The 13,750-nt window shown below is 39.3% G+C and overlaps 1 protein-coding gene across 1 annotated transcript in view; it reads left to right on the forward strand.

Moving 5' to 3' along the window:
• The window catches only part of sorcs2 (sortilin-related VPS10 domain containing receptor 2), a 337,409-nt gene extending 323,708 nt beyond the window's left edge, over positions 1–13,701 (forward strand). The window contains exons 25-27 of the mRNA XM_066680930.1: positions 3,823–3,925; positions 5,568–5,725; positions 7,465–13,701. Of these exons, the coding sequence (XP_066537027.1) occupies positions 3,823–3,925; positions 5,568–5,725; positions 7,465–7,529 (326 nt within the window). The 3' untranslated portion in view covers positions 7,530–13,701. The remainder of the gene's footprint in view (positions 1–3,822; positions 3,926–5,567; positions 5,726–7,464) is intronic.
• The last annotated feature ends 49 nt before the right edge of the window (positions 13,702–13,750 follow it).

Genomic DNA, 13,750 nt, shown 5'->3' on the forward strand with positions numbered 1-13,750 from the left:
CCGCTACACTAACCGACGCTACCCAGATGCCAGCCCCGCTACACTAACCGACGCTACCCCGACGCCAGCCCCGCTAGACTAACCGACGCTACCCCGACGCCAGCCCCGCTACACTAACCGACGCTACCCCGACGCCAGCCCCGCTACACTAACCGGCGCTACCCCGACGCCAGCCCCGCTACACTAACTGACGCTACCCCGACGCCAGCCCCGCTACACTAACCGACGCTACCCCGACGCCAGCCCCGCTAGACTAACCGACGCTACCCAGACGCCAGCCCCGCTACACTAACCGACGCTACCACGACGCCAGCCCCGCTACACTAACAGACGCTATCCCGACGCCAGCCCCGCTACACTAACCGACGCTACCCCGACGCCAGTCAGTCTATGTTAATTCCCCGCATTTCTGAGCTTTGTTTTGTGAAGCACATGAAGCAAAAACTAAACTGGACACCCACTTTCTAGTTGTAAATGCTGTAGAGCTGAAGATATACAGACCCTGCTGCAAATTGATTTCTGGCCACACCACTGTTCTGACGCTGTAGCTGCATTTTTATGATAAAGTTCTGTAACATGTCAGCAACGTCTGAATATTTTGACGATGCCAATATGGCACCCTGGTTAAGAAAGGCTTGTCTACATAATCAATCAGCTATATTTTTAGATTACTGTATACACATACTGTACATATAGGTTCCATTAATATCAAGTATTAAACCTAAATGCATTCCAAAAAAAAATCACTTGACCGAAAAGTAAAAAATTTAATGTTGTATTTTAAGGACTAGTAACTACTGACTTGTCCTCCCGAGAACCAGAGAGTGGTGGGTCTCTATCTGTGTTTGACCAGTATCTTCATCTTCTATACTCAGTTATATTGGAATCTTTTCTCCTTCTTGTGTGTTAAAGGGTTTACTATGTTGTGTTCTGTGTGCTGTTATTAATGGTGTTAATGCACCTGTGCTTGAATCAGGCTCGTACAGCTGGAAAACATTTCACTATATACAAAATTCATTTTAAAAGCATTAAATCATGTCTCAACGTGGTCAAGCAGTTTTTACCTTTACGTTTCATAATATATTCAAAATAACGGATAGTAGACATTCATTAATTTATAGTAGTTACTGAACCAACATGAAGGACTTATATTAGACACCAAAGTCAAGTAATCAATGAATATTTGAATGTAGTTTCTGACCCATTTGTTGCAGTTACTGAACAATCTATAGAAATTATTTAATAACTCAGAGGAATTCCTAGGTAGTTTGTAGTCTGTTCTGAATAAATCATACTAATAAATCATACTAAATATAGGATAATCATAGTAGATATTGAGCAGCATGTTTTAAATGTTTTAATCAAACTGTAAATCTGCAATTTAAAGACTTTAAACATGCTCCATTTCTTCATTCCAGTGTGTTGTGCCTACATTGCCAGATTTTATAGTTAATTGTCTGACATAAAATAAAAATGACATAAAAATGACATAAAAATGTATTTAAAAATAAAACATTTTTAAAAGAAAACAGGAAATAATTGTACAGAATTCCATTAGATGAACGACACAAAAGGCTCTATTCAAGCACTGGTTATACCTTAAAAAGTAAAGGTTCCTCCAAAAAAGAAATTTATTTATTTTGTGTGATACCTGTGTGTGATGAGCAAATGCAACAACTTGTTTGCCTGTATGACATACCTTGTTAATTTTCTTTGAGAAAACATGTGAACACATCTGCTACAGGGAACAAATGTTTAATGTTGTATTTTATGGCAAATTTATAATAATTTATAATATTTATCTTCCCCCTAATACAGCACCCTCCATAATTATTGGCACCCCTAGTTAAAACGTGTTAAAAGTCTTATATAAATAATTTTTTTATTGCAGAAGCATGGGCTCCTGCAACCTTCAAACTAAAGTGAAAAAGAAAAAATCCTGACTAAGAAATAATTATTTCCCATAAAATGACCTTTTCCACAATTATTGGCACCATTAACAATTTCTTGGAAATAAATATATTTGAACCATTTATGTCATTTCTACTGTAGTGTATAAAGTGGATCAAAGTATGAATTATTAACCTTTAATTGACTGAGAGGAGCTAGATTGTGTGACTTGTGAACCATTTTTGAGTAGATTTGGCCACATGTTTAGGGTCATTATCTTGCTGAAAACCCATTGACAAATCATCTGCAGCTTTTGGGCAGAGGTCACCAGATTCTGATTTAAAATGTCTTGGAATTTCAAAGTGTTCATGATGCCATGCACCCTCACAAGGTTCCCAGGGACTTTGGAAGAGAAAGAGGCCCAGAGCATCACTGATCCTCCCCCATACTTCACAGTGGGCATTAGGTGTTTTTCTACATACTCATCCTTGGTGTTACACCAGACCCACGTCTAGTGTTTGTTGCAGAAAAGCTATATCTTGGACACACGGTCCTAGCTGAAGTCCCAGTACCACTTAGTGAACGTTTATGTTAATGATTGTAAGTGAGAAAAGGCTTTTTCTGCGCATGCTTCTCAAACAGCTTGTTGGCATATAGATAGCACCTGATCGCCGTTATGAAGACTTTCTGACCCCAAGATACTACTCCTTGATGCAATTCTCTAACAGTGAGCTTTGGAGAACTTTTTACTGCTCTAACCATCCTCCTCACTGTGCGTGGTGGCAAGATAACCTTGTGTCCTCATCCATTGCTTGTTCGCCACTGTTCCCATTGTTTTAAACATCTTGATGATTCCTCTGACTGTAGATATGGGCAGGTGTAGATGAGTGGTTATTTTCTTGTAGCCATTGCCTGACTTATGAAGGTTGACACAAATCTCACTTGAATAGTGTGTTCATCTTTCAAATGTTGAAGCATGGATAAGAGAAATGGGCTTCTGTGTCACGTAATATTTATACCCCGGGGAAACAGGAAGTGATGTAAAGTGATGATTATTAATTAGAGGTTCCAAGATACTCCGATCAACTTTGTAAACTACAGCAGAAATGGCAGAAATTATTATATTACATTTATTTTCTAAGATTTGTTAGGGGTGGCAACAAGTGTGGAACAGGTGATTTTATGAAAAATAATTTCTTAGTCACGGTTTTTTAATTACTTGAGTTAAAGGTTACATTGTTCTACAATTTTCAGTGTGAGATTATGCTTCTGCAATAACAAAAATTATTTATTTTAAGGTTTTTAACTCTTCGTAACCAGGTGCATCAATAAAAGTGCAGGGTGCTGTACGTTGAATTCAGAAGAAAAGAAATATTAAAATGTGTCCAATATTTTACTTAGAAAATCAACAACGCATTAAAAAGAGTTGGAGTGAGAGTGTGGTTTTTTTTTCTACATTTTTATTCATAATACAGATACATATAATACATATAGATTCCAGTTATTAAGCCCTTACAATGAAGAATATCAGCAATTTAAATTTTTTAATAGCAATGCTTGCTTGCATGCTGAGCTGAGGAGATTTTTCATTGTGAGTGTGCGATGGAAATGGTACATGGAAAAATAGAGCCTAATAAATAAAAAAAAAAATGCTTTAATGGGTGCTGAATTGTAAATGGGGACATCAAACAGCATTTCAGGCTTAAGACTGAAAACTTCACATTAATGGATCTTCATCTACTTTTATCATCACAATGAACAACAATAATAATGATACAAAATATTATGTATTATTGTAATTATTTTTATATGATTTTTGTTTATTACAAAGCATTATTATTATTGTTGTTGTTGTTGTATATATTTTTATTAATATTCTGTTGTTGTTGCTTACTGTGATGAGAATAAAAATAGTTTATTTTCTGACTGCAGGCTTTAACACTGGTGTTGCAAGTCCAGGTGTTTGGGCTTTGGCTGGAATTCTGCTAGTGACTGTTCTCTCTACTGGAGTCTTCCTCTTGTACAAGTTCAAAAGGTACATTTCTGATATTAAAAATGTATTCCTAAGTCAGCTGCACTGATTATAATGATTTTTGTTCTGCTTGTTCGGATTACACTTTCACCTGACTTATGTGTCCAGAATTATCTGCTCTAAAATGTAAGATTCGCTAAAGTCATAGTTCAGAAAAAAAATCAAATTCGCCTAGAACTTCCTTAAATATTGTTGATCAGCCAAGACATGATATCTGGAGTTTAACCAATATACAAGCAGCTGCACATGAAACTGTCACCATGTACATTACCAAGAGAAGTGTACACCCCTCAGTCCTTGAGCTGTGGAGCAGCGAGGATTAGCAGGACAACATCAGTGCCCAACCTCATTGATGCTGTTATGATTGGATGTGATTAAATCCACACAGCAATGTTCCAACATCTGGAAGTCTTTTTAGAAGACCAGAGGTATTACTATCACTATGGGGGAGAAACCTCCCCTTCATTTACTTTTAATTTCAGAACAATAGCTGGCCTCGCTCTATACAGTTCTAGTACTGGGTACTGTAGGTGTGCAGTCTGCACATTGGTCATGGATGAGCCCTAAGCTTCATTATTTGTTAGATATCTTAACCTTGAAACTCCAATGCAAAGTAAAGAACAAGCATCAGACACCCAGCTGGGTCAATTTGATATTTGGACAAATCATTGCTTTCAGTGGTCACCTGATTGTGTTTCTTCATGAATGCACCTGCAGTGGATTGCCTTGCAGCCCGTCCCCTTCTGGACTCAGTGACGCATGACTCAGAACGTATGAATAAACCCATATGTAAATGTTTGGACGGCCCTGGTCAACAGACGTTTTGCTGATTTTCAAAAGGAAAACATGTTGTTCCACAAAAACAAAAAGAGTATATATATATATATAATAAGTTTAGTAGGTGTAGTATTCATCCATCCATTATCTGTAACCGCTTATCCAGTTCAGGGTCGCAGTGGGTCCAGAGCCTACCTGGAATCATTGGGCGCAAGGCAGGAATACACCCTGGAGGGGGCGCCAGTCCTTCACAGGGCAACACACACTCACACCTACGGACACTTTTGAGTCGCCAATCCACCTACAAATGTGTGTTTTTGGACTGTGGGAGGAAACCGGAGCACCCGGAGGAAACCCACGCGGACATGGGGAGAACACACAAACTCCTCACAGACAGTCACCCAGAGCAGGAATTGAACCCACAACCTCCAGGTCCCTAGAGTTGTATGACTGCAACACTACCTGCTGCACCACCGTGCCACCCTCTGACTTTTCTATGGATTGTTCCATATCCATAATGCACTCAGTAATATTTCCCTACCAGTGTTTTCTCTGTACAGAATGTGTTGACTTATATTCACTTAGAAAATCAGCAGAACGTCAATAAACCGGGGTATTATTATTATATTTGCACATGATTACAGACACACAAAACTGAGTCACATTTAACCTGAGGTCTGGCTTGACCAGAGTGTAGAAATAGTGTAGAAATGCATGATCACAGCCTCATCTCCAGTTTTCTGGATGCATAGCAATGTAACATAACACAACATGAACTACAAAACTGTAACAGGAAAAACTACAAAAGCCATGGTTCCTTGCTGAGGCCAGAGGAGGGCGGCCTAACGCGTCCCTGGCTGCGTTTCAGAAAACTGCCGGGCCGCAATGTCTACGCCCAGATGCACAACGAGAAGGAACAAGAAATGACCAGCCCTGTCAATCACAGCGATGACACACAAAATATCATTCAGGGGGAGGAGTTTATCGACGACGACCTGGACTCGCAGACTCTAGGCAACGGCCGAGGTACAGACTCATATCCTTTACTTCAGACTCAATGTTTTAAAAAGCAGCCAACAGAAAGTACAATAATGATCATAATTTTGGACACATTCTCTCATAAAAATATTTTCTCATTTCAACTATAACCCCATTTCAAAAGTAAAAAAGTGTTAAAACTTTGCAAAATGGAAATAAAAAGAAAATGCAAATCATTTCAAATCATTTAAACACTTAATTGAAAACAGTACAAAAAATAATTTTCATTCATTCATTCATTGTCTGAAATCGCTAATCCAGTTCAGGGTCACGGTGGGTTGGAGCCTACCCAGAATCACTGGCCATAAGGTGGACACACACCCTGGAGGGGGTGTCAGTCATCACATGGCAATAAACACTCCCACATTCACTTGCACACTCACTCCTATGGACACTTCTGAGTTGCCAGTCCACCTACCAACATCTGTTTTCCTCCACCCAGAGGAAACCCTATTATTGTTTTTTGTAAAATATTTGCTCATTCTTAATTTAATGCCAAACACAGGCATCATTACCACTGCATCACCTCTTCATTTAACAACACTCTGTTTGGGAACTGTGGAGACCAAATGCTGACGTTTCGAGAGTTAAATATTGTCCTATAGTTGCTTGATATAGGATTTCAGCTGCTCAAATTTTTGGGTCACTCAGACTCTTTTACTGTGAAGCCATGCTGTTGTGTAAGCCATTACCAAAAATAAGCAACGCCTTCCCTGAAAATGAAATTGTCTGGATGTCTGGCAGCATAGTTTGCCACGAAACCTACATATATCATTCATCATTAAAGGTGCCTTCGCAGGTGTGCAAGTCACCCATTCCATATGTACTAATCCACCCAATAATCATCACAGATGCTGACTTGGAAATTGTATGTTGATAAGAAGCTATATTGTCCCTCTCCTCTTTTAGTCTGTAGGCCACAGCACCCATGATTTCCAAAAAATAATTTAACATTTAAATTTGTTCAACCACAGTACATTTTTGCACCTCACATCATCATAAATAAGCTTAGGCCAAGAGAAGGATCAGGTCCACTCGGTTAGCCACACCTACTTCATTGGTCCACCTTGTAGATGCAAAGATGCAGAAATAGCTACTGATGTGTTGCTGCACAGATTGTGTTGGTCATCTTCTAGTCCTTCATCAGTGGACACAGGATGCTGTCGGCTGGATGTTTTTGATTGGTGGACTATTCTCAGTCCAGCAGTGACACTGAGAAGCCATTGTTAAGTTCTATTCGACTAGATTTGTTTTTGCTCTAGAGGATCCCATTACATTTTTATATAAATGGAGATTATAAAATTACTGTATACATGGATCAGCCCTTTACACTGTTCATTAAAGCACCGAATGAAAGCAAACCAAGTATGCGGAACAATAGCTAGACTACAATGTGTAATTGTAGAACTACAAGGTTCAACTGTTTGATAAGTAGAGTTGCTAAAATGGAGAGTGTGTGTAAAAACCAAGAGATAATTTTAATATTAAGGCTGATCAGTTTATGCAAACATGCACAGAATTAGAAGAAACTGAACATCTGTGTCCACAATGGGTGCACCATAAAGCTGATTAATTTACTCATTACATAGAGTGCCTATAAACTTGTGGACATGTAGTATGTGTTGGCAGATCTAAAGAGTCACTAAATGATTGTTGAGGATGCCTAACCTGTATATATTTTTTGTACTATGAGTTTAAATGCCTTTCCTTTCTGTCCCCATTGCTAGGCAATCACTCTGGCGTAGTACTCAGCATCACTTCTAGGGAGCTCCATAGCTACCTGAGCAGCTGATGGCCTGCAGGGGGCAACAGCCGCCAGCAAAATGGACAAATGCCTTTCAGATCAGATCAGCCCACCAGTGACCCTTAACACACCTGGACAAGAGAAATAAAGAGAGGAGACACACCTGCATGTGTTCACCACCACAGGAGAACCTTGTCTAACTCATCCTCTCTCTTTCTCTCTCCAATTCTCTGTCTCTGTCACTCTCTCTCTCTCTCTCTCTCTCTCTCTCTCTCTCTCTCTCTCTCTCTCTCTAACCGTCACAACTGTAAATCTCTCTGTTTTTTTTGTTCCAGAGAGAGGATTTGGTGCCCACAGCTGCACTGAACACACCACACACTAATTCACATTTAGTGGACCCTCCAACATGAGACACACACACACACACACACACAGAAGCTGAATCCCAAATGACCCCTTACTCCCTACAGAGTGCACTTCGTTATTACAACGTCATTAGTGTCCTCTTTATGAGCTTCAGCTACATAATAATTCCACTATGTAGGTTACACTTGCAGATCACAGCTCATCAGTTGCTACAGTTTTTTTTATGTGTGTAAATATCCTAGCAACACCACTGTCCAATACACCCATACCAACACACACACACACACACACACTGCCATGTCATTGTCGATGCTGTGCTAAGAATGGTTCTGCAGTTCATAAAATGACCAATGATGAATGTGGTTAAGTCAAATAAGAATCTGTGTCGCAACTGCAAGTCTGTGGTTTGTAATTGTATTCAATATAGTGGACTTTATGGTTAAAGTTTCTAATAAAGTGGCCAGTAAGTTGAGAGTTTCTAAAAATGTGGTTAGTGAATTTAAATAATAGGAAGCACTTTTTAGATGGACAGAGGGGGGAAGTACAGAGGTTTTCCAACAATTTGTGAGTAAATAAGTAAAATGAATTTATACAGCACTTATCAAAGACTATGGTCACAAAGTGCTTTACAAAATAGGTCGTCCTGCACAATCTAAAATGAACAAAACATAACAACAAAACATAAAACACCCTGTAAGACCATAAAATATGAGACAGTTGCTTGATGCATTATCCAAACGCTTGCTTTACACATTAAGCCTTTAATATCTTTTTAAAAGGCTCCACCGAATCAACAACTTTTAAAATGTTAAGTAGTGTGTTCCATATGCCTTCAAATGCTTCAGTTAGGAACATGGAACAGAGAGCAGATTCAACTTACTTGACCTAAGAGAATGTGCTGATACGAGTGGAGATGAAGTAGATCAGCTATGTACATGGGAGCTTGACCATGCAACACTCTATAAGTAAGGGTTTAAACTGAATCCTTTGATCGACAGGAAGCCAAAGCAGAGATATTAATAATGGAGTTATATGAGATTGTCTGTTTGACCTAGTAAGCAACCTAGCTGCAGCATTCTGTATTGCCTGCTGACACGCTCATTGGGTCAGTCAGAATATCACTCTTTGACACAGAAAATCGTTGGAACTGAAAGAAACTTTGTGTGTGTGAATGTAATGACGATACATGTGATTATGATATTAAACCGAAGGTTTATCGGGGAAAACGGTACAATTGAAAGGTTCTAGTGCCCTCTTCGGCCACCTTTAGCCTGGATATAAAATGAGATACAGTTGGTCATGGAGGCACACAGGTTCTATATGGCATCCTGCAGCACATTTGCCCAGAGGATCTTGCAGCTGGGCCTGTAGATCCTGCACACTCATAGGTTGCAGTAGCTGGCATTCCTGCTGCTCCAATAAATTCTTGATTGGCGATACATCTAATGACCAGACATGCCAAGGAACTGCTGCAATTTGACAGAGACATTTGGTGAAAACTTTGTGACCAAGTGTCATGCAATAGCTCCCCAGATCATCACACCAGCAGCTGGGGTGTGTGTCATTCCACAGCAAAGGCAGGGTTAAGGTGCTCACCACGAGGCCTCCCTACTCAAATCTGATCACTGTCACATCCCAAACAGAACCTGGATTTGTCTCTGAAAATTATACGGTTCCAATCCGTATCAGTCCAGATCTTTCGTTCAAAGTCTTTCAACTGAGCAAAGTGTCTTCGAGTGAGTCGTGGAGGCATGTCTAGCAGCCAACAATCTCTCCCCAAGAGGTTCACTTCTGCAAAATTACTTCTTGAGAGCATATTATAGGGTAGTGAGGGGAAGCACTTTTACATGCTCGTGTGGTAGAACCCAGTGTCTCATCAGGCCACACCCATAATCATATGCATATCGCTGCTGTACAATTAAAAACATTTATCTCCATTTTTGTGAATTTGGGGTATGTCCATTGAACACAGCAGCAGTCCTTCACAATTTATGAAAATTATACGATGAATGGACCAATAGAAATGCTACAAAATTATACAAAATATAATATTTTAACATTGACATCCAGTGAATGTTAAGAAGGGTTTTTCCTTCTTGTGTAAAGGTACTGTTTTGGGAGATGCATGTTTTTAAATGAACAGCAACAATATCTGCCAGAGACATAACTGCATACCAAGGTTCTGACATTTCTCTCTGTCAAGTATTGTCAAATATACAGTTCTGGGGGGCTCTAATAAAGAATCAAGCAAAGGTGTTTCCAATGAAGTGGGTTGAAAGTAAAATATAAGGGGTCTATGTGTAAAAAGCACTATTTGATTGTATCTTCATAGTGTGCTACCTAGGAAGTATCGAGTGATTTGAGATGCAGCCACATTTACACATTCATTGGATGAGGCGAGTCCAGTCTGTCTTCTTATACTTACTCTTGCTCTCTCATACCTCCATTCTTTAGGGACCAGGGGACACCCCCCCTACCTGCTTCAGCACTTACACCTTCATAAACACCCAGGGACCACCCCCTTATCTCATCAAGAGTGCTCTGATTGGCTGTCCCAGGAACACTCTTGCAGAATGTAGAAATCACTTTTTTACATGATGACACTAGTGGTAATTGTGGCCTGTGACGTGCCCTCTTCTTTCAGACATTTATTTCTTTGCTTGTCCATTCTTTTTGTCGGGTTCCAATGCTGTTTTATCTCTCTCTCTCTCTCTCTCTCTCTCTCTCTCTCTCTCTCTCAGGCCTGTTTGGTGTTGTGGTTGTTTTAGAATTCCCTTCAAATCTACTTTTTTTTTTAATACTATGAGGATGTGGTTGAAAATGTGACCAGGATGAGCAATGATTTTTTTTGATTCAGGGGTAGCAATGTATGATAGACACAGCCAAAGGGAATCAATGACTACAAGATGTTCTACACTCTATCCAACACTTCAACATTTCTTCAATTTCTTTTTTTTTGTGTGTGTTCTTGTGGTCTTGTTTTTTCTTCCTTAAGGGTAATTACACTTCATCAGCCATCATTCCTCAGCTTTCAATGCAATAATAGGCAAGATGCTCCTCTAATCGGAGTCAACAGGGAACGATTTTGTTGTTTTCCTTATTATTTTACAAATTAAAAAGACTATTGCAACAATAAAAGAAATCAGGCCGCCAGAAGACAATAAAAAGGAGAGGGAAGACGGGAAACAAAACATTATCCAGCTGATCAAATCCTGCTGTGCCTCATTTTAAAATCCCTTCTTGGAGGACTTTACACCCTGCAATGGCCGTCCATTTATTAGATGTTCTTTCATCAGAATTGGATGTTTGTTCACAAGTTTTTGACGCCAAGTCAAAGTGGTTTGGTCCCCAGTGTAGCTTTTGCTACCCATTTGTAAGAGTTCTGCAGGTGTGGTACTGTATGTACAAGCCTATATTAGGCAACATATGACAAGAGGTTCCCTTTCATTTGGCTTGTGTGTATATAGATATGTGTACAGATTAAAACACTATAAAGTCCAGTTGTACATAGCCCCTCACACATCTGGTGGTTTCACACTGAAGACCAAAACCTGCACACTTTCCCAAATGACTCTCACCTGGGTTTATGACTTTTCAATAGTTCAGTAAAGTTTGTTGCATAGTTTAATCAAGTCACTTCAATATTTTCTCACCACCACATCCCAAATTCTTCTCGTCTTTGTCTCTTGTCTAAACTAGAATTGTATTATTTCCCACTGCATTTAAAATGATCACTCGTCTGTACAACATTCACTCACCAGATCTGTGTTTGAAATGCTGCACTGTGCATAACGGCATTGTGTTTTATTCATTATGTGTTTTTTTCTTTAATGGTAACTGTTGCTGGTGTGCAGTCAGGGTAGTTTGAATGGGTTTTTGATGAAATCCCATGCCTCTGAGCACTAGTCTATTTTCTGGTTAAGAGATCAGAAATAGACAAAGATATTATCTCACTTGCACTAATCACATAGCAATTGTTTGTACTGCAATGTCCAGAGGGGCTTAAGGACCACTCCTCCCAGTTTGGGAAAACAAAGAGGCTGGCTACAGCAGAAAACCGATTGTCCAGGGAAATATTTTTACTAAAATCATGAAAGCAGTTACTTTGACCCAGAATTAATTAATGTGTGTTGAAATCTTGAAATAAAGAGGTTTCACTAGGTCAGAGATCTTCAAAACTGGACCCAGGATTAAGGTTCCACGTCAGGATAATGAAGTCCAACAAGTATGGCAGTTACAGCTGCAACTGCTAATGTATCTAACTGCCCATGTATGGCATCTTGCCAGCTGGTCATTTCAAAATCCAGCATGGAACCTGGATTTGAAGTCGTCTGCTCTTGGGTCTATGTTTTGAATCTCAAGAACTGGTGACTCAACTATGACATAGGGCTGCATGATATGGGTGAAAACAAGTATGGCAGTTATTTTTGCTATGTATTGCTATGGCAATATTGGTGGGTCAATAATGTTTTTTTGTTTGTTTGTTTGTTTGTTTGTTTCATTTTCTTTTTGACCAAATTCACAATATGTCCAAAAGGTCTTGGATACCTGCTCATTCAGAGTTGTTTTTGAAATATTATTTTGTACCGTTTGCTACAGTAACAGCCTGTATTCTACTGGTAAGTTTTACACTATATTGTACACTAGCTGTGGTAAGGATTTGATTGCATTCAACCTAAATTCATATACTGATGTTGGGTAACTAGTTCTGGATAACAAGCACCTCTCCGTCTTATACTAAAGGCATTGGATGGGGCTCACCAGTAGTGAACACAGATCCACTGCCATGAGGCAATGTGGGACCTTTCTAGGGCATCTAACAATAAGATCATGTGCTACTTCACACGGAATTTCATGACTTTCGTGGTATCTTTGGGGCTACAAACTGCCCATATACAACACCTGTGTCCACAAATAGTGCACTTTAAAATAGTTGAATCCATTATTAAAAGGGTGTACAAACTTTTGGACATATAGTGAAATGTACTTTTACTCACAGAAATGCTCTTCTGGAACTGTGATCGAGATGTGGTCATAATTCTCACACCACACACATTGGGACTTGATAGAGGAGTCATCTACATATAAATGCCTTCACATTAACTAAATAACACATTTTATATATTGTACTGCTTTATGATGACCTGAGTCCAAGTGGTAAACCCCCTCAGCACAGCAACAACTCCAGACAAATTGGTATGTCTAGAGTAAAAGTGCAGTCAAAATATCTTGGCTTAAAACCAAAACATTCTGACAGTTATGTCTACTCCCAGCCTCTCTCTATATATATACACACACACACATACACTATTAAGGTTATGCTGATATATGACCGTAATATAAGTCTGCAGATATTTTATTTCTGTGCACAGCAGTTTGGTCTGATTGCAGCAGAATCTGAACTGTATTAATAACTTATATCTTTTGTTTTGTACCTGTATATGCACACATTTGACTCTGTAGTAGAAGTAGTGATGTGCTGTCTGTATTTTCACACCCTTTTACGATGGAAAGAAAGGAGAATTTAGCAGAAATGAGCTCCGTAGGCATTTTCAGCTCTTTTGAAGTCATGTTAGTTACCCAGATTGAAAAGAAGGCAGAATACAGCAAGGCTGCACTCCTTCTCTGAGCGGACTGATCTCGAGCTGCTCGAAAAGACACTTGTTGCAAACACAAACCTTGTGAAAATTCACAGTTTTACTGATACTGTAATTTGTTTAATTTGCTTTCTTTCATTTTTCTTTCTTTCTTCATGTAAATGAAAACTGCAGAAAGCATACTGCACTTAACATGTGTGTGTGTGGATGGAAATACACACCCATAACTGTATAGATTTGTTCTAATGGTTTGATCTGTTCAATAAAAGTTTAACATTCTTGAACCCGTGGTCCTGCATCTCTTTA

Source organism: Hoplias malabaricus, chromosome 9 (genome assembly GCF_029633855.1).
Source record: "Hoplias malabaricus isolate fHopMal1 chromosome 9, fHopMal1.hap1, whole genome shotgun sequence".
NCBI classification, from domain to species: Eukaryota; Metazoa; Chordata; class Actinopteri; order Characiformes; family Erythrinidae; genus Hoplias; species Hoplias malabaricus.